Source organism: Gordionus sp. m RMFG-2023, chromosome 1 (genome assembly GCF_954871325.1).
Source record: "Gordionus sp. m RMFG-2023 chromosome 1, tfGorSpeb1-WG-v2, whole genome shotgun sequence".
In the NCBI taxonomy this organism is placed as follows: Eukaryota; Metazoa; Nematomorpha; class Gordioida; order Chordodea; family Parachordodidae; genus Gordionus; species Gordionus sp. m RMFG-2023.
In genome coordinates, this window is record NC_088775.1 from 52,091,569 (window position 1) to 52,112,211 (window position 20,643).

The 20,643-nt window shown below is 30.3% G+C and overlaps 2 protein-coding genes across 2 annotated transcripts; one reads left to right on the forward strand and one right to left on the reverse strand.

Moving 5' to 3' along the window:
- Positions 1–6,501: 6,501 nt before the first annotated feature.
- On the reverse strand, positions 6,502–12,139 carry LOC135927139 (uncharacterized). The gene is made up of 3 exons (XM_065463088.1): positions 12,101–12,139; positions 7,401–8,087; positions 6,502–7,347 (listed from the first exon to the last, which is right to left on the reverse strand). The coding sequence occupies exons 1-3, from the start codon at positions 12,137–12,139 to the stop codon at positions 6,502–6,504; spliced, it is 1,572 nt and encodes a 523-aa protein (XP_065319160.1).
- A 7,192-nt stretch (positions 12,140–19,331) lies between these two features.
- LOC135927147 (uncharacterized) lies at positions 19,332–19,957 on the forward strand. The gene is made up of 4 exons (XM_065463098.1): positions 19,332–19,392; positions 19,434–19,456; positions 19,550–19,635; positions 19,678–19,957. The coding sequence occupies exons 1-4, from the start codon at positions 19,332–19,334 to the stop codon at positions 19,955–19,957; spliced, it is 450 nt and encodes a 149-aa protein (XP_065319170.1).
- The last annotated feature ends 686 nt before the right edge of the window (positions 19,958–20,643 follow it).

The following is a 20,643-nucleotide window of genomic DNA, read 5'->3' on the forward strand; positions in this document are numbered from 1 at the left end:
AATAATTTTTAAAACAATTTGAATATAATTAAAATTTTTGCAATATACAACTAGTAATAATAACTTGCACATTATTTTATAAGCATAAAATTATGAGACTCGAACGGTTCAGAGGCATTTTAGCTGTTCGGTTCAGGTTCGGCTAGAAATTTTTTAGAAGTTTAGGTTCGGTTTAGGTTTGATAAAAAATACCGGTTTTTAGCGGTTTAACGGTTCGGTTTGGATCCCAGCTCCTTGTCTCCCATCGGCAAACTCCACCCTATTTACCCTGCTTTCCAGATTTTTCAAAATCACCCCTGGCTCCCATTTTTTGTTGCTTCCATAGATTCTTGCCCATATTGTTAAACCCTACCATGAATTCCGATTCATTCTCCTTTCCGAACCGTTTCTCTCTCTCACCGGCCGGTTTCAGTGAATCCAACCAAATTCGAGTTCTTCGTCCCAAAAACTTTTCCGCTGGCGACGGCTCCTCTCCTTTTCTACTGTTGTTATAATACGCCACGGCCACCCACATCTCTCCGCCCCCATCCTTTGACTTTCTCAACCAGTTCTTGACCACCGCTACCATCCTCTCCGCTTGTCCATTCGAACTCGGATGATATGGCGGCGCTAAAATGTGTTTCTCTCCAGTTTCTGCACAAAAGATTTTGAATTGTCTACTAATGAAGGCAGGGCCCCCGTCCGTTACTATTGTCATAGCAACCCCAAATTTGTCCCATAAATTTTTTAATATTTATCACGATCTGAGTGATTAATCCTTTTACTTCCTCATACTCTACTTATTTCGAAAAAGCATCTACCACTAATATATATATTTTATTTTCGAAGTCAAAGAAATCCAAGTGGATGCGCTTCAAAGGCTACGCTGCCTTCGACCACACACTTTCTTTATATTTTCGCGGCGGAGCCCAAGAATTACATCTAACACAGGTTCGACTGATATTTTCAATGTCTCGGTTCATTCCTGGCCACCAAACATATCAACGTCCCCACTGTTTCATTCTTTTCATTCCTTGATGTCCAGCATGAATCATCGCCATTACCGATTCTATTAGCTTGGACGGTATAACACTCCTATTTCCTCGTACCAAACATTCATCTATTATCGCTAACTCCTTCTGTACATATTTATAGGTCTTGTCTCCATCCCGCCACGTTTTCTGTCCCTTAAGGCACGCTTTGATCTGTCTCAATTCCTTATCTTTCAAAGTCACCTTATCTCTTCCCATCTGGCCTGCCTCTAGATACTCCCGCTATAATCCAATCAGTCCTTGTTCAATTTCTTCCTCCCGTTCCTCTAGTTCTTTCTCCTCTAAATCTTCCCCAGCTCCGCATCTGGTTAAAATGTCAGGTAAATAATTTTCCCTCCCTGGTCGATATTTCACTTATACATCTAAACTGCCCACGAGCAATAACCATCTCTGCAGTTTAGGCGACAGCATTCGTTCTTTGTTGTCCTTTCTAAATAGATGCACCAACGGCTTATGATGCGTGTAAATAATAAATCTGCACCCAATCAGATATTCACGGCACTTCGTTAACCCGAAAATAACGGCCAATGCTTCTTGCTCAATCACTGAATACCTAGTCTCTGCCACTCTGAAAATTCTTGAGAAAAATAACACCGGCCTCTCTACCCCATCGATAGCATGCAACAGCGCTCCTCCTACACCTTTATTAGATGCACCCATCGCCATATCACCTCCAATTCATTGTTAAAAAACACTAAAACGGGTTCCTTTCCTATTCGACCTTTTAATTCTTTGAAGGACTCCTCTTGTTCATTTGTCTAATCAAATTTTCATCCTTTCTTTAATAATTGATATAAAGGCGCTGCTATTTGAGAAATCCTTCCACGAACCGATGATAATAATTTACCATCCCCAAAAATGCCTGTACCTTTGCTTTATTACTGGGTCTTATCATATTATTAATTCCAGTCATATTTCTGTCCACAGGCCGCATCTCCTTTCCTGTGATTTTATGCCCCAGATAAGTCACTTCGGTAACCCCCAACTCGCTTTTCTCCCCGCTGGCTCTCAATCCTTTCTCCTTGATTCTTCAAAATATTTCCTCCAATCTCTGTTTATGTTGTTCAGGATTTCTTCCCGTCACCAAAGACATCATCCATATAGTAGAAAACTCCCTCCATTCCCTGGAAAACAGCAGCCATCGTACGTTGAAAAATAGGAGCTGAAACACTTAGCCCGAATGGTAATCTACAAAACGCGAACAATCCCCGGCATAGTAATCGTTAATAACTTCCTTATCTCCGGCTTTACCCGTAGTTGCAGATATGCATTAGAGAATAACACTTTTGAAAAATAAACAGTTTCTTTTAAACTAGCTAGTATTTCTTCAATTCTCGGCAAAGGATATTTAACCTCCACTATCCACGGATTTACTGTAACTCGAAAATCTGCGCATAAACGAAGTTTCCCATTGGCTTTCTTCACAGGCACTAACGGAATCGCGCATTCACTGTATTCCACCGGACATACAATACCTTTCCATACCCATTGATCCAACTCCAATTCCACTTCCTTTTCCCATTCAAACGGTATCCCCCGTAACGCACAGAACTTCGGAACGCAACCATCCTTTAATTTAATGTCTACTTCATAATCTCTTAGGCATCCTAAGTCTTTTTTGAAAATTTCCTATAACTTTGTACCAACTTCCGTACTCCTCCTCGCACTCAGGTCATGGCGAATTTTCTTCCCTCGTCTTCTTTAGTTATCAATTCTTCTTCCCTGGGCATTGTTCCTTCCTTCATTACCTCCCGATTTCCTTTCGTCTTTGTATTCATCATTTCTCAATTTTCTTGCGTCGTGGTATTCATCACTTCTCGATGTGACATTTCATTTCTTTTCTCCGCCTTTCCTTCCTCCTCCCACCACGTAATCCCGACCCCTCTCAACGGCTCCCACATTCCCCGGGTAATTTCTACCTCCTTCTTCTCTTAAATCATTATTGCTGCTTCTCTCCTGGAATTCCTTTCCCTTATTTTACCTTAAAGATTCTTTTTCCCTATTTCGCCCTTAGAGTTATTCTCTTTTATTTTCGTTCTATCATTACCCCTCTTTATTTCGCTCCTTAAATTATTTTCTCTTATTTCGCCCCTTGAATTATCGCTCCTTGTTACGTTCTTGGAATTATTTTTCCTTAGTTCGCTCCTTAAATTATCGCTCCTTGAATTATTTCGACTTGTTCCGCTCCTTGAATTATCGCTCCTTGAATTACTTTGTCTTGTTTCGCTCCTTGAATTAACGTTCCTTGTTTCGCTCTTGGAATTGTTTTTCCTCGTTTCGTTTCTTAAATTATCGCTCCTTGTTTCGCTCCTTGAAAGATTTTCGCTGGTTCCCTCATTAAACATGGTCTCAATTCCAAGCAACACATTCTCTCTCAAGGCAACGGCATATTCCTCACTCGTTATTGGTACAAATATACCCCACCATGAAAATACTCCCCAAAAACTATACCATGGACCAGGGTTGGGCAGTATCGCGGATATTTTTATCTTTTTTTCAATTTTGGAAAGTATCTTGTATCCAGTATCTAAGATACATATTATTTAAAAGTATTTGTATCTTAACCAACTTTGTATTCAAAAAGATACAGTTAAATAGTATTAAAATTTAAAATGATATTGTTTTAACATTTAAATGAAAAATTTAATCAGAATTTTTATATTTGAAAATAATTTATGATATATGACGTTTGTCCTCATATAGCAATTTGCTAACAATTAGAACTACCATATTTTATTTGAATCGTTTTATATCCGTCTATTTTAAAATAATGGAAGAAGAAAATAGAATAATATGTTTATATTCATCTTCAGATGATTCTCCAACCGAAAAATATAACTATAAGTATTTTAAAGATCAGCACTTCCGTGTATCTGGCCTAATTTCTAAAATTTTGGGTAAATTTGTCTAGCAAATTTATATTTGCAAAAATTTGGGCAGCACTTCCGTATACTAGGCTTATTTAGTAAAAATTCGCACGAATTTCTAATAGATTTATTTTCGCAAAAATTCGGGCAGTACTTCCGTATAATTTGTCCTTTTACTTAAAACCCATGGGTCAACAAAATCTTTCTCAATGAAACCTACCCAACAAATGGGTAAATACTCTTAATTGACTCTTGCTGACTATCACCGCCCAACAAATGAGTAAATACACTCTTAATTGACTCTTGCTTGCGATAACCGCCCAACAAATGGGTAAATACACTCTTAATCGCTTGTTCACGCAGAGGTCGCGAATTATGATGATAAATTATTTTTATGGCAATAACCCACCCCTCAGACAATGTCATACTCATCAAGACAAAAAAATGAATACTTTCAATCTTAAGATATTTAAATTAGCTTTTATTTGATACTAATATCCATATTTTATGTTGATAAAAATATTCCTGGCCCCCCAAGACATAGATCCGCCCTCTATGATTGATTATTATTATTAGAATAAAAAAACTTTAATTTCCTTTTATTTGATACCCATATAAAAAAAATTATTTTTTACATCGCACCATTCCATCCACCCCCCAGACCAAGTCATACCCATCAATACAGAAAATGAATACTTTCAATCAAAAGATATATAAATTAGCTTTTATTTGATACTCATATCGATATTTTGTTTTGATAAAACTATTCCTGACCCTCCGAGATATAGACCAGCCCTCTATGAGTGATTATTATTATTACAATAAAAAATATTTTAATTACCTTTTATTTGATACCCATATCAAAGAAAATTTTTTTACACCCTCTCCCCCTTTTTCCACCCCAAAGACAAAAAATGAATACTTTATTTAAACTACCTTTTATTTGATAACCATGTCAAAAAAATTATTTTTTAAACCCTCCCACCTCCATCCACCCTCCAGACTAAGTCATACCCATCAAGATAAAAAATAAATACTTTCAATCTAAAGATATTTAAATTAGCTTTAATTTGATACACATATCGATATTTTGTGTTGATAAAAATATTCCTGAACCCCCAAAACCTAGACCCACCCTCTTATGAGTGATTTTTTTATTAGAATTAAAAAATATTTTAATTTCCTTTTCTTTGATACCCATATCAAATAAATTATTTTTTACACTCCCCCCCCCCCTCCATTCACCCTCCAGACTAAGTCATACCCATCAAGACCAAGAATGAATACTTTCAATTTCAATCTAAAGATATTTAAATTAGCGTTTATTTGATACCCATATCGATATTTTGTGTTGATAAAAATATGAGTGATTATTATTACAATAAAAAATATTTTAATTACCTTTTATTTGATACCCATATCGAAAAAAATTATTTTTTACACCTCCCCCCCCCCCCCAGATCAAGTCATACCATCAAGACCAATAAAGACTTTCAATCAAAAGATATTTAAATAAGATATTATTTGATACCCATATCGATATTTTATTTTGATAAATATCAGAGACCTGCAGAGGTACCATTTGCATGGCCCGGCCCGGATATTTTTTAAAAAAAATTTTTACGGCCCGGCCCGGATTTAAAAATTAAAGGCCCGGCCCGGATATTTAAAAAAAAAATTTCAGGCCCGGCTCGGAATTTTTTAAAATTATATTCGACCTGGTATATACAAAAATTCGCCTATGAGGTATTTTACCATATTTTTCAGCGAGTATTATCGCTTAATTTAAAAAATACATGTAAAAAGCTAATATTTTGAGAATATTCTATATCATTTTATTTATATTATAATTTCAAGTTTTATAATAAACCACTTATTTATACAATCCTATGACATAGATAAAAAGTACAAAGTTGAAATATTGTTTACAATTTTTAAATATTATATTAAATTATATATAAATAAATTATTCATTACGCGATTAAAATAATATAAAATATATTCTAATCATCATGTGAGATGAGGCTGCCAATGAAGCTGATCTAATTGGCCCTGTGAATTGGTATTGCGAGTCTTTGTCTTAAGAAGAAGCCTTCACGAGGTTCATCTGTTAGTTTGCGGATTAGCGATCCAAGTTCCTTGAAGAAAGAAAGAGCACGATTCCCAAAGGTAGTCAAGGTAGTGGAAATGATGGGAATGAATAAGTGATCTTGGCATATCTCTGAATATTTTGCAATTTTTAGAAGCTCCTTGTTCTCCAGAATGTTAAGGGATTGATTGGAAGGAGCCAATGGATCAATACAAGAGTAATCCCAGACCAAGAATTGACCTCGCTTCCAGGGAATTTGAGAGATCCCGTCAGGGCGTTTCCCATCAGATCTGAAAAGACCAGAGGGTTCGAGCAGAAGGAATTTGAGCGGATCTCAGAGCTCTAAGAATTATAGAATTGCAAATGTTATGTCTAACGATGCTGCCTCATGAACGACAATGTAGACTATGCCTTCCATTACTCAAAACAGCAGAACTGCAGCCGGCACAGATGTGGGGTTGGGTTACTAAGCAATTTAAACGGATGCCTATAGCATGAGTTAGCTCATTTTGGGTCAATTGTAATTGTAAGTTAGCGGCAGGAATGGCTTCGAGAAACTCATGTCCAGAACCATTAAGCAGAGAGGAGAATAAGGGACGGTCCAATGATTGCATACTGGAAAGGAGAGATTCGACGCAGCTTGCAATAATGGGCTTATCTCAGTCCTTCTGCTTGTTGTTTCTGGAATTGGGTGGTCGGCAATGAATCGAGATTTACATTCAATGATGGCACTATCAAAGGAAGGGTCAGAATTTAAGGAATTAGGATTGACTAAATTTTTGGTTAAAAGACAGCTCGATATAAAGGCAGTTAAGGCAAGATCGGAAGGGGATCTGATGCCTAGTCCTCCCATCTTGGTAGGAAGGGTGGCTTGTGTCCACGCGAATTCATGGAATTTTAGATTAAGGATACTTTCAATTAAGACTTTAATCCCATTTTCATAAATGCCTAAGGAAGTGGGAAATTTAAAAATAGGGGTAGAGCGGAGCGCGTAAAGAATTTTTGGGATATTGAAGAAATTTTTCAGGAGAAAAAAGGCTTTATGAGAGGGGAGAAGGGAAAATAGGTCAGCTAACTCATTAAGGGTTTCGAGTGTTGATTGTAGGAAGGATGATATGGCTGTGTGTCCACCAACGGGAGCACCTAAGTGAAATAATTCCTCCAGAGTAATCTGTTTAAAATTATGAAAATTGTTTTCAGATGAATTAATTAATATAAATTCTGATTTTTCATGGTTGATTGATAGACCAATGGATAGCCCTGCATCCTTGATTATCATTACAGCTTTATTGATTTCGTCGTTTGGACCACAAAGGATTCCATCATCGATGTACCATGCATGCAATGATAATGAACATGCCTTGTTAATAGATTTAACAATTTCATTGATCCCTAAACAGAAAAATAAAGAACCTGAGGATCTCCCTGTTGTATGCCCTCAATCGAAGGAATTTTATAGGTATCAAATTGGAGAGTGGAAGGCTGTTGATAGCATGAATAAAAGAATTTAGTGTAACCAGGAAAGAGAATACTCGATGAGCTCAGAAAGGAATTCCGAGAAAGAGTGTTATAAGCATTGTTGAAGTCGATTTTGACTAAAGATTCGTTGGTTGGCTGGGTTTCTAAGTGTATTCTCGTTAGATGAACAACAGCTTCACAGCCGCCAGGTATACCAACTCCAAGTTGGAAAGGACTTAGTATATTTGAAGCTTCATGCTTTATTCGAGAGGAAATCGTTTTAGCTACTAACCGACGAAAGGTCGAGCCAATTGCAATCGGTCTTAAATCATTATTGGGTTTTTGAAGGGCTATTAGCCTGGCACCGAAAAGAATAGGGGAAACAAAGGTTGGCACATCACCTTTTAAGATTTTGTTGCAAAAGTTTGTAATTTTGGAAAAAATGGAAGTTTGAGAACATATTAAGGGGGAAGTAATGTCCTGGAGAAATATAGGACGGATTCCACCAAGGCCATGTGCTGAATCTCGATGAAAGGAAAGGATAGCTTTCCTCACTTCATCAGTGGTAAATTGTGATGCGCATGTTAAGTGAGGCTGTAGAGATATAGGGGTTATAGTTGTAGAAGGGTGTTTTTTGCAGAGCTTCAAGTATGTGTCATAAAAATGGTAATAATATTTTGAGCATTTACTATATTTTATATTGCATTTAAAAAAAATAAAACTAATATTTAATTTATAAAAATAGAAAATATTTTGAGAATATAATATATTGTATTTAATTTACTATTTAATTTATTAAATAAAAATAAATCGCTATTTAAAAAAATGCATATATAATAAATAGTATTTTGAAAATATAATCTAATTGCACAATATTAATATAATTAATTTTATAATATAAATTTTTAATAAAAGAAGATAATTGTATTCAGGGATCCAAACCGAACCTGAACCGAACCGTTAAACCGCTAAAAACCTGTATTTTTTATCGAACCTAAACCGAACCTAAACCTCTAAAAAATTCCTAGCCGAACCTAAACCGAACCGCTAAAATGCCTCTGAACCGGTTCGAGTCTCATAATTTTATGCTTATAAAATAATGTGTAAGTTATTACTAATAGTATATTGCAAAAATTTTAATTATATTCAAATTGTTTTAAAAATTATTATCAATCACATTTGATTGATAAACGTCAGTCATATTTTTTATAAACTATAGTATATTGCCATTTTGCAATATTTTTTAAATATTTTAAGCTTATAAACTATAATGCCTAGAAAAAAATTAAATCTAATATATAAATTATTTACATATAGTATTATAAATGACACATCAAATCTGATATCATACTGGCAATGCCAGTTACCCAAGTTAGTGTAGAAGGATGTTTTTCAACAATTAAATTTATATTATCTCCTTATAGATGTAATTTGAGTGAGACGAATTTTGAAAATATATTAATTGTGCAGCTTAGTAAAAAAAATTTAAGTAATTGTTCATATTTAAATTAATCATTGATATATTTATTTGTTATATTTGTGCAATTAATAAAAATGAAGGTTTTTATTTTAATTATGAAATAAAAAAAAAATTTTCCTGATACATAATCCTTATGTAGGTTTGAATACAAATGTGTTCAAACCGGTTTTTAGAGGTTCGAACCGAACCGATATTTTTATTTTTTGCGAACCGAACCTGAACCTTAAACCGTTATTTTTATCCGAACCTGAACCGAACCGATATTCGTTTCGGTTTGGATCCCTGATTGTATTATATAATATTGTAAAAAAAAAATGAAAAATGTTGGATTAAAAACTTTCATGACTCAAGGTAAATATAATAAATGCAATAAATATTTGACAGTTTGCAAAGTAAAAAACCAGCATGATTGACGAAACCATATACTCAAGAAAGATATTAAAAATTCACAAATTATCATGAAGAAAGAGAAGCATATCTACCTTTTCAGGTTGAAGATTACTTCTTCTTTCTTCAAGAATTCTCCCAGTAGTGGAAAAATTCCGCTCACAGCTTGCACTTGAAGCAGGAATTGCCAATTTTGCTAAAATTGGAAATTCGATTTGATCAGCCGCCCACCACTCTAACAAATTATCCACCTTAAATGTTTCATCTATTTTTTTATTTTTTTATTTATGTAATTATAATATTCATCATCGGGTATTAACATATTACCAGAATTACCATCGCCCCATTTGTCATAAAACGATTCAGTTTAACAACAGTCGTAATTTGACTGGTCGATGGTATTTCATTTACTTCCTGAGCCTCTTGTAATTTAATATAATCTTTTATATAGTTTTCCGTCATTTTGCGATCTGTCCCTGACTACATACGTAATTGCTTGAATTTGAGACAGAGAAAAAGAGAAATAAAATGATACTTGTGTAAAACAAATTTTTCAATTAAAAAATGCTTTATATTAAGTAAAATCAATTTTATTTCTCCTTTTTCGCTTTGAAAGGTATTACAAACTTTAAGAAGTGATATTCCTTTATTTGATTGTTTTGGTAAAATATATTCTAAAAATTTAGATATGAATTATAAAAAAATATATTAATAATACTTGAATATTGGGGCTTATTTAAGATATTCCTTTATTTGATTGTTTTGGTAAAATAATTAATAATACTTGAATATTGGGGCTTATTTAAGATATTCCTTTATTTGATTGTTTTGGTAAAATATGTTGTAAAATTTAGATATTATAAAAAAATATATTAATACTTTGAATATATTTGCAGGAAATTAATAATTAGATCGATCTGTGGGTGTTAGGTAGTGTTAACCATCACCCAATATTATATTAATCATAATTATAATATAATATAATCTTATAACCATTAACACATAATGTAAAAATTTTTATAAAAAATATTAAGGCCCGGCCCGGCACGGGTTTAATAATCTTAGGCCCGGCCCAGATATATTTTTAAAAAAATTTTTTAGGCCCGGCCCAGCCCGGATATGTTTAAAAAAAATTTTTTTAGGCCAGGCCCAGCCCAGGTATATTTAAAAATTTTAAAATACGGTCGGGCCGGGTTTAGGGCCGGGCCGGGTTTAGGGCCTGGCCTGCAGGGCTCTCATAAATATACCTGACACCCCAGATCTAGACTCGCCCATTAAGGGGGAGAGATTGACCTCCAGTTGAATAAATCTTTTGATTAGCTATAGATTGATACCCTATATTAGACATATCTTATTTCATAAAGCCTAAAAAACACCATTGAAAATAAATAAATAACAATTATAAAAAAATAAAGCCAAACGCGCGTAAGACGCGTTTTAAATTAAGATTCTTCTATATCATGGTTCAAACGTGATAATACGGTATAGTTGTTTATCCTTTAAAAAATTGAATTCTTAAAGGGATCCCTTTAAACCCCGTGATGATCCCGGATAGTTCTGATCCCTTTAATAATTGCGACATATATATATAAATATTCATTAAATATTATGTTCGAGTTTATCCTTAAACCAGACAAATTTTAATATAACAATGCACTCAAGGAATTTGCCATTTAAATTTTCAATATAATTGGTTAATTTTATTTTATTATGCTAATTTTACAAATTTATTTTAGATTCATATTTATAGTGACGAAGAGAAAGAAGTAATAATCAATGAAGCATCAACAAGTTCAGATAGAGCATATTTTAATAATATCTCAAAATAAAGAAAACAAATCTCTGATGGTAAAATGTTTGCCATATCTACCAAAAATACGAAAATTTTAGTTAGCATTACCTCAACTTGCAACATTGTAAAACATTTAAGGGTATAGATACTAAATAAATGTTTACAATTTGCTAAATGTGATATCGACTCAATAAATTTTTTAGCTCATTTCATGCATTTTTACAATAGAATCCTAATTTAGGTTATGCAAAGCTTATATCAGAGTATGATAAAAATTGTATCTGTATCTAGATACATTTTATAAATTGTATCTATATCAAGATAACCTTTTAGCCGATGTAACTGTATCTGGATCTAGATCCCTTTTTAGATGATGTATCTGTATTCGTCTCTAGATCCACTTAAAAAGTATCTTTTAACAACTTAGCAAAATTGCATGCCATTGGTATTATATTCAGAATCCTCTTCTTAACATGGATATTAACAAAGTATACTCTATGCATTTAATAACAAATTTCGAGATTAGGAATATCATAGATTTATATAAAACTATATCACAATTTTAAAATAATACTTTGAACGTTAAAAGTAAAACATATATACGTAATTTAAAAATATATATTAAAAATATCATGTAAACTATTTGTAAATTAAAATCTATATAAAAAACTGTATAATAACCCTCCTTTAATAACAACTCATTCGTGCGAGCTGAAAACTCTAAAATTAATAAATACACTTCCCTAACTAATTGCAATTTCATACCAGTCGTATCCGACACAACCGGTTTTTTGGAAATCATGCCCTAACCTTCTTCAAATCTCTTGGTAAAAAAATCCGCGCCATCACTGGTGACCCACAGGAAGGCTTCTATCTCAGATAGCGCATATCTATTGAACTGCATTGCCATCCACGGCTCTCTTTCTTGACCTCCTCCCACCCAACATACAATTTACTTTCATTAATTGTTTTACTCTTAAATTCCTAGAGACATACTTTGACATTAAATTCTCCTATATTCAGCCCACATGTCATAGACTCTAATGGATCCAGCATGGAGGCACGCGTCCTCTCTTATTTTACCTTGGTATTCGTGATCTCATCAAAAATAAAATAAATGAAGTTTAAATATCTTTGAAGTTAATTTTAAAAGACACATTCTTAATAAATCCAAACTGCTTCCAATGATAACAATTAATGCAAAATAACAGACCTATTATATTTCATAGATATTTACTTATATAACCTTTTTAAAATAAATAATCATACAAAATGCAAGTGGTTAAGCTAAATTTCTTAATTTGATAGATTTCTTTTTATTGATAATTTATAGTGTTGTGTGAACGAAGTTCGTTTTTTTGAAAAAAATGATGAACGGCGTTCCTTTTATTTTTGACGAACTTTGAACCTACTCGTTTCTTTTTTTTTGACGAACGCGTTCAAATTTAACGCAATTTTAAAAACACATTTTATTTTTATTTATTTGAAAAATTTAATATTAATTCGAATTTTTTTACATATTTTTTAATCAGCTGTTTTTCCTTTTTCACATTTCAATTTTTTAACAAGCCATTATTATAGTTTCTTAATTTGAATATTATTGATTATATTTTAATTTAATAGATTAGTGTAAGCATGGATATTATTATTTCATTAACATCCTCTGATTCTGAAAATTAAAAATCAGATGAATTAACATTGCCATGATCCAAATATGATAAATATTTTACGGAATTCAATACTTACCAAATGTAAAATGTGCCCAAAAAGTTTTATATCAGTTTCAAAATCTTCAGTTCCAATTTAAACCGACATTTGATTACAATATTAATTATTTTATTTATATAATATAACTAAGTAAAATCATTAAATAAGAAGAAAAAATGCATTCAGACTTAAAAATTAAAAAAATTATGATCAACCATTGATAGAAGCAGTATTAAATGGGATTAATAAAAGATATTAAACCTATCAATATCAAATTAATTACATATATTTTTTTTAAAGATTAGAACATGTATATGAAGATCAATATGTTTTTTCTGTAATTATATACCCAATATTCAAGCCTCAATGGCCATGGATAAAACTTCCACAGAACGAACCTAATAAACTTATAGCGTTATTGAAAACCCTAGAAATGATAATGCAATAACTGTTAATTTCGAGATATCCTCTTTTTTTTGACTAGGAAGTAGAAAATAGATTGGAGGAGGCTAACTTATCTCAATTATTTGAAGCAAAGAGCAGAACAATAAATGTTTTTAATAAATTCCACGCGTTAGAAGAGTTGTTTATTAAGTATAATCCCCTCATTTGCGTAGTGCGTGTTTTTAATATAGATAATGTCGTATTAACTGCCAGCGTTTTTGTCTATCAGATGAAAATTTTGAAACATTGTCATTAAAAATTAATAAGAAAAATTTTTTATAAATAAAAATATTATTTATTCGCTATATTATATTGCATTTATAATTTTAATATCAATAAAACTATATTATTTTTTAACATGGCTAATATAATGGGTTAAAATATATAAGACATTTAATTATATTTAATTATATTTAAAAAAATTTATTTGAACGAATGTGAACGCGTTCGATTTTTGTCAATGAAGGTTGAACGCGTTCGATTTTTTTAGAAATGTTTACAGCACTAATAATTTATCTAAATAAAATTTGTTAGATTTTATAGTTATGAAAAATGATATATAGCCAGCAGCCCAATATCTTAACGCCTTCTATGGGTTGAGTATATAAAAGTTGATTTTCGTAGTATAATTTATTATTTTAGAAAAATAATATGACTAAAAGAAAACTATAAAAAATTTAACCTTATGAAGATGGTAAAATGTGTTAGAAATAAGTGGATGAATGTTTGAGTTTGGTATATTGATTACCATTGGACTGAATACATTTTTATTGGAACAAATATTTTTTTAAAGAACACTATTGGCTAAATTTGATTGACGTTTTTTAAGGATTATTATAGATGGGTAATAACACTTATTATATAAAGGTATTTATAATCATCACTTGATTTTACTAAAAATTTATTTTTAGATACCTACATATACGAATGCACCATTTGGAAATAAAATAAATTAGTGTTATTAATCGACTGAGTCGAATCGACTTAGTCGAAAATTGAGCCAAGTTCGAGCCGTGAACTCAAGTCAACTCGAGTTGTGAACTCAGTGGACTAGATGCGTGAACTCAAGTCTATATATTTGAGTTGACTAGAGGATAAATATTTCTATGAATTTTAGTCGTCAATTTGAGTCGACTAGAGGACGAATATTTCAGATTTATTATTATTAATTAATATATTTGTTCTGTTTTTTGCATTTTTTTTACTTTAGACTTCTAACGTGAGTCCTGAATAAGAATTATATAATTGAGTCGAATAGAGAAGGAATAGTTCTATGAACTTGAGTCATTAACTTGAGAAGACTAGAGGACGAATATTTCTATTAACTTGAGTCTTCACTTTGAGTAAGCTAAAGGACGAATATTTATTTATTAATAATAATTAAGATATTGGTTCTATTTTTACATTTTATTACTTTAAACTTGAGTCGTGAATAAGAATTATACATTTGAGAGAGGACGAATATTTCAAATTAGTAATACTTTATTAAGATATTTGATCAGTTTTTACATTTTTATATTTTAGACTTCTAACTTGAGTCGTGAATAAGAATTATATACATGAGTCAACTAGAGGACAAATAGTTCTATGAACTTGAGTCGGCTAGAGAACGAATATTTAAAATACATTATTAATTAAGATATTTGTTTAGTTTTTGCATTTATTTTTACTTTAGACTTCCAACTTTGAGTCGACTAGAGGACGAATATTTCAAATTTATTATTATTAATTAAAATATTTATTCTGTTTTTTACATTTTTTACTTTAAATTTCTAACTTGAGTCGTAAATAAGAATTATATAATTGAGTCGACTAGAAGACGAATAGTTCTATGAAATTGAGTTGTCAACTTGAGTCGACTAGAGGACGAATATTTTAAAGTAGTTAATATTAATTAAGATATTTGTTCTGTTTTTTACATTTTTTTACGTTAGACTTCCAATTTGAGTCAACTCAAGATATGAACTAAAGGAGAATATTTCATAATTACCTTAAATTAAAAAATAGTTTTTATTTTTGTTATTTAAAAATGAAATTAAGAATTTGTAGCCAATTTTTTGGAAAAGATCCTACGTTATCTTATGTGATAAAAAAATTAATTTATTTGTACATGAATTATTAAATCTAAATTATTATTTTAATTATATATAGATGTGATATCACTTTAATAAATTTTTTAGCTCAGTTTCTGTACCGAGATACATTTGTAAATGTATCTGTATCTAAAAAGTTTTAGACGATGTATTTAGTAATTTTATCCAGATTGTAACGTTTTAGATGAACTCCCGATTCAAATAGATTCTAATTTAGTGATATTGGCATTTATGACTGACATGTTAAGATTTAACCTTATTTTTTTTAGTGATATTGACATATTTGATTGAAGTGGGAGTTCGTTTAAATCAGATTTATGAAGAATCTATCAAAATCAATTGTAAATATTGCTGGCCTACAAAAATTGCAAAGTAGTAAATAATATATCCTTCTAATATCTTAATTTAATTAATTTTAGATAAAGTATATTAAATGGCATAAAAACCTATTATTCTACCAATACTCAACTTTGCAAAGTAAATGATTGTAAATTTTTCTAATAATAAATTTTAGCAATTTTAATAGAATATTTATTTATTTTAAGTATACCTACTAATTTTTTATTTCAATTAGCTATTTAAATTTTTGCTAACTTAAAAAATATTGCAAATTTACAATAAATTAAATTTTTGGATATGATCTTGGGCCTGATAATTTTTCATTCCAATTAAGTTTATTTAAATCTTTGCTAACTTAAAAAATATTGCAAATTTTTTCTATATGATATTCAGTATTGCAAATAAAATGATTGCCTAAATACACTGAAATATTCTTTATTTTATTGTAATTAGGTTTATTTAAATCTTTGCTAACTTATAAAAATATTGTAAATTTACAATAAATTAAATTTTTGGATATGGTCTTAGCATGATAATTTTTCATTCCAATTAAGTTTTTTAAATCTATGCTAACTTAAAAAATTTTGCAAATATTTTCTATATGAAAAATTTCAGAATCGCAAAATGATTGCCCTAAATACACTGAAATATTCTTTATTTTATTTTAAATAAGTTTATTTATATCTTTGCTAACTTATAAAATATTGCAAATCTATATGATAAATTTCAGTAATGCAAACAAAATGATTCTAAATACACTGAAATATTCTTTATTTACATTGAATAATATATTTATTGTATTTAAGTTTATTTAAATCTTTGCTAACTTAAAAAAATATTGCAAATTTTTTCTATAAGATAAATTTCAGTTTGCAAACAAAATGATTGCCTAAATACACTGAAATATTCTTTATTTTCATAGAATACTATAAATTAAATTTTTGGATATGTTTTTGGGCCATTTATTATATATATTATTTTTTTATTCATTTCAACAGTTGTTTTTGATACCAAAATTATCCTTTGTTTCCCCAATCAAATGACGAAAGACGATAAATCAAGGAAATAAATTTTGTTTAGTATATTTCTATTCATTTTAATAGAATTCGATGAGATACAGGATTATATCCTTTACCAAAAATATCCATCATCTATGTCTTCTAATAAAGGCTTAAGGCGCAATCTGCGAGTTCAGGCCTCGAGATATAAAATTTGTAAGGGTAGAATGCATCACCATTCTCATAATGGTGAAGTTGTTTTGGACCTTGACCGAAGAATTCAACTTCTTCAAATGGTTCACAGTGGATGTGATACTAATGTGTCAGCAATATCTCTTGCTGCCCATTTTGGTATCACCAAGACTTACAGCAAATTGGCTGATATGTAAAATATATAAAAATTATAATATTATATGATCAATAATATATTTTTAAATATAATACACAATAATAAATTCAATTTTAGATTGTAACAGAAGAGTTTAACTTCTTTAAAAAGTTATATTGGAGTGGATGTGATACTAAGCTGACCATTTTGGTATCACCAAGACTCACAGCAACTTGACTAGTAGGTAAAATATTTCTGCATAATAAATCTATATATTATATCATGTATTATATTTTTAGCTTCTGTAGGCCAAATATGAAATTGGATGGTTAATTTTGTAAAATGTTGTGATATTTGCCAGCGTAGCAACACAAGGTTTGACAAAACTAACAATGAGTTGCATTCAATTCCTATTCCAACAAAGGTATTAAAGTTGTACATAACAAATCCTTAATTTGAAAATTTTTATAGTTTGGTCATTATAATTGTTTCTAATTTTTGTTTATGTATTTTATATTTTTCATTTGTAGCCTTATTAATGATCTGTCTATTATAGCTTATATGTATGTGGCACTTGTTTTTATTAGTTATGTTAGTTTCATATATTGAACCATTTAAATTTTATTGAATTTTTTTACAAGAAATATAGTTTCTTTAAGGTTAATATAATTCCAAAATAAAAATATAATTTGCATATAATCTACTATTAAAACTTATAATCTGAAAATATAATAAATAAAATTAATATAGTCCCCTTCAATCTCAGGTAAAAATTGATATATATATCATAATTTCATTTTTTAGCTAATTTAGATTTTACCTCATTCTTTATTATTATGTTTTTTTTCAGCTGCAATCATAAATAATGGTAAACAGCTTTACTTTATTACATGACACCTAACCTCCTAATGGAGTATATAATATAACAACAATCTTTTATTTTACAAAAGGTATGGACACAAATAGGTGTTGATTTAAGTGCTTTGCCTGAAAGTGAGGATGGCTATAAATACATTGCTGTAGCAGTTGATTATTTCGGCAAATATATTGTAGCCATGACTTTAAAAGATAAAACAGCAAAATCGGTATCGCGCTTCCTTTACTCGTTACTTACTATGCACACATGGTAGGGCAAAAGTATAATAAATTTGGTAATAAAATATTAATATTATATATAGATTCAAATTAATGATCAAGGACGTGAGTTCGTGAATGAAATAAGCAATAATTTTCACAAACTCATAGGGACCATACAGAGGGTGACAAGTGCTTATCACCCTCAAACAAATGGCATGGTTGAAAGAGTGAATAGGACAATCCAAAATGCACTACTAAAGTGTATTAAGGATGATCAATTAATTTGGACAGATGCCTTGCCTGGCATGATATTTGCCTATAACACTTCTCTACACGAATCTTCGAAGTTTACACCATATGAGCTGATGTATGGTAGAAAAGCAAAACAAGCTTATGGGGTATGATAAATCTCATTTTATAATCATATACTATATATTATGTCTCTATTTAAGATTGACGAGGAAGAGGATATTGATCCTGACAATGTACCTGAAGCAGATTTGGAATCTTGTTTTCAAGATACAGTTTCCAGGATGAATGATATTCATGAGATAGCTGCTGGCAATATAGATCTTGCTCAGCTTAAACAGCAGAGGGATTATAGAAGTCGTAATGCTGGTAGAAATAATCATTATTTAGTCAATGATCAAATGCTTATTTGGAACAGCCGTCGGGCTGATAGGAAAGGTGGTAAAATGACCAGTCCTTGGATGGGTCCTTATACAATAGTTAGGATTCTTAAAAGTGAAATTTATCATTATTATTAAATTATTTTTAATATTTAGGCAATGTTGAGCTCATGAATGCTAGCGGTAGCATTTTAAAGAGCAAAGCAAATATATGTAATATAAAACATTACTTTGCAAGAAAAGGTATATAATTGTCTTAATTACTTAGTAATATACATATTTTTTAGATGATAAAAACTCTGAGGTAGTGAGTTATAATGAGGAGTTAAATGCTCAAGAAAATCACTTGAACGGTATTATTTATAAAACTCACATTAATTTTTTTAAATATTTAGTCTCAAAATTACTCAACACGATTATTGGGGAAGAGAATAAGAATTGTGAAGACCAAAAATATAAAATATTTATTATTATATGTATTTTTTAGATGATGCAGATTTTAAGAGGATAAAGATATTAAATGATGAAACGAAGATGGTAGAGCTTGGTAGCCATCGAGAAAATAGTAATATTTTTATAAATCGATATAATTTGTTTTTTAAATTATTAGTTATGCCTTCTAATCCTAATATTTCAGCTGTAATTGACAAAGTAGGACTGTTTATTGAGAAAGGTATTAATATGTGTTATTATTTAATTATGCATATTTTTTAGATAATGAATTGACAGTAGAGACTGTAATTTCTAAGAAAGATGATGCAAATCTATTTCTTCCCACCAACAGAATATGGTAAATTTATCATTCTGAACGTTTTCATTTTGCGATCAAGAAAAGATATCCAAAATATGATAATGGTGTAATGGGAGATAATTTTTCTACCGAGCGGATTATTGATGATGGAAATTGTCTCTTCAGGTATACATATTTAAAATAAATTATTGTTAATCATTATTGTAGATGTATAAGCAAAGAAGTTTGTGATGACGAATGCCACTACGATTTTCTGAGACAATGCATTCTCTTTATGAGAATCAAAGATATTGTTGAGCAGATGGAGGGGTTTTTGGGAGAACCCGTTGACAAATATTTGGAGAGAACAGGCATGGCTCAAAATGCAACTTATGGAACAGAGGTGGAGATAGTTGCATTGGCAACTATGCTTAAAACAAATATAATTATCCATACCATTTATAAATGGGCATATTATATACCAATTAAAAAAATTAAGTTGCATTAAAAAATTTAATTTGAATATATATTTAAGAAATTATCGCGAACATTTTGACAGCATAATAAATTTTAATTAATCTTATTTATATCGTATATCTTATTTATACCGTATATCTTATTTATATCGCATATCTTTATAATGCATGTCTTATTTACATCGCACATCTTTATAACGCATGTCTTATTTATATTGTATGTCTTATTTATATCGTATATCTTATTTATATCGCATATCTTATTTATACCGTATATCTTATTTATATCCCATATCTTATTTATATAGCATATCTTTATATCGCATATCTTTATATCGCATATCTTCATAACTCATGTCTTATTTACATCGCACATCTTTATAACGCATGTCTTATTTATATTGTATGTCTTATTTATATCGCATATCTTACGTCTTGTTTATATTGCATATCTTTATAACGCATGTCTTATTTATATTGCATATCTTTATAACGCATATTGTATGTCTTATTTATATCGTATATCTTATTTATATCTTTACACGTCAGTCTTAAATGTCTGTATTAATAAAAATATTATATTTAATCTTTACATATGAGTCATAAATGTCAGTATTATTAAAAATATTATATTTAATCTTTACACGTCAGTCATAAATGTCAATATCACTAAAATATTATATTTGATCTTAACATGTCAGTCATAAATGCCAAAATC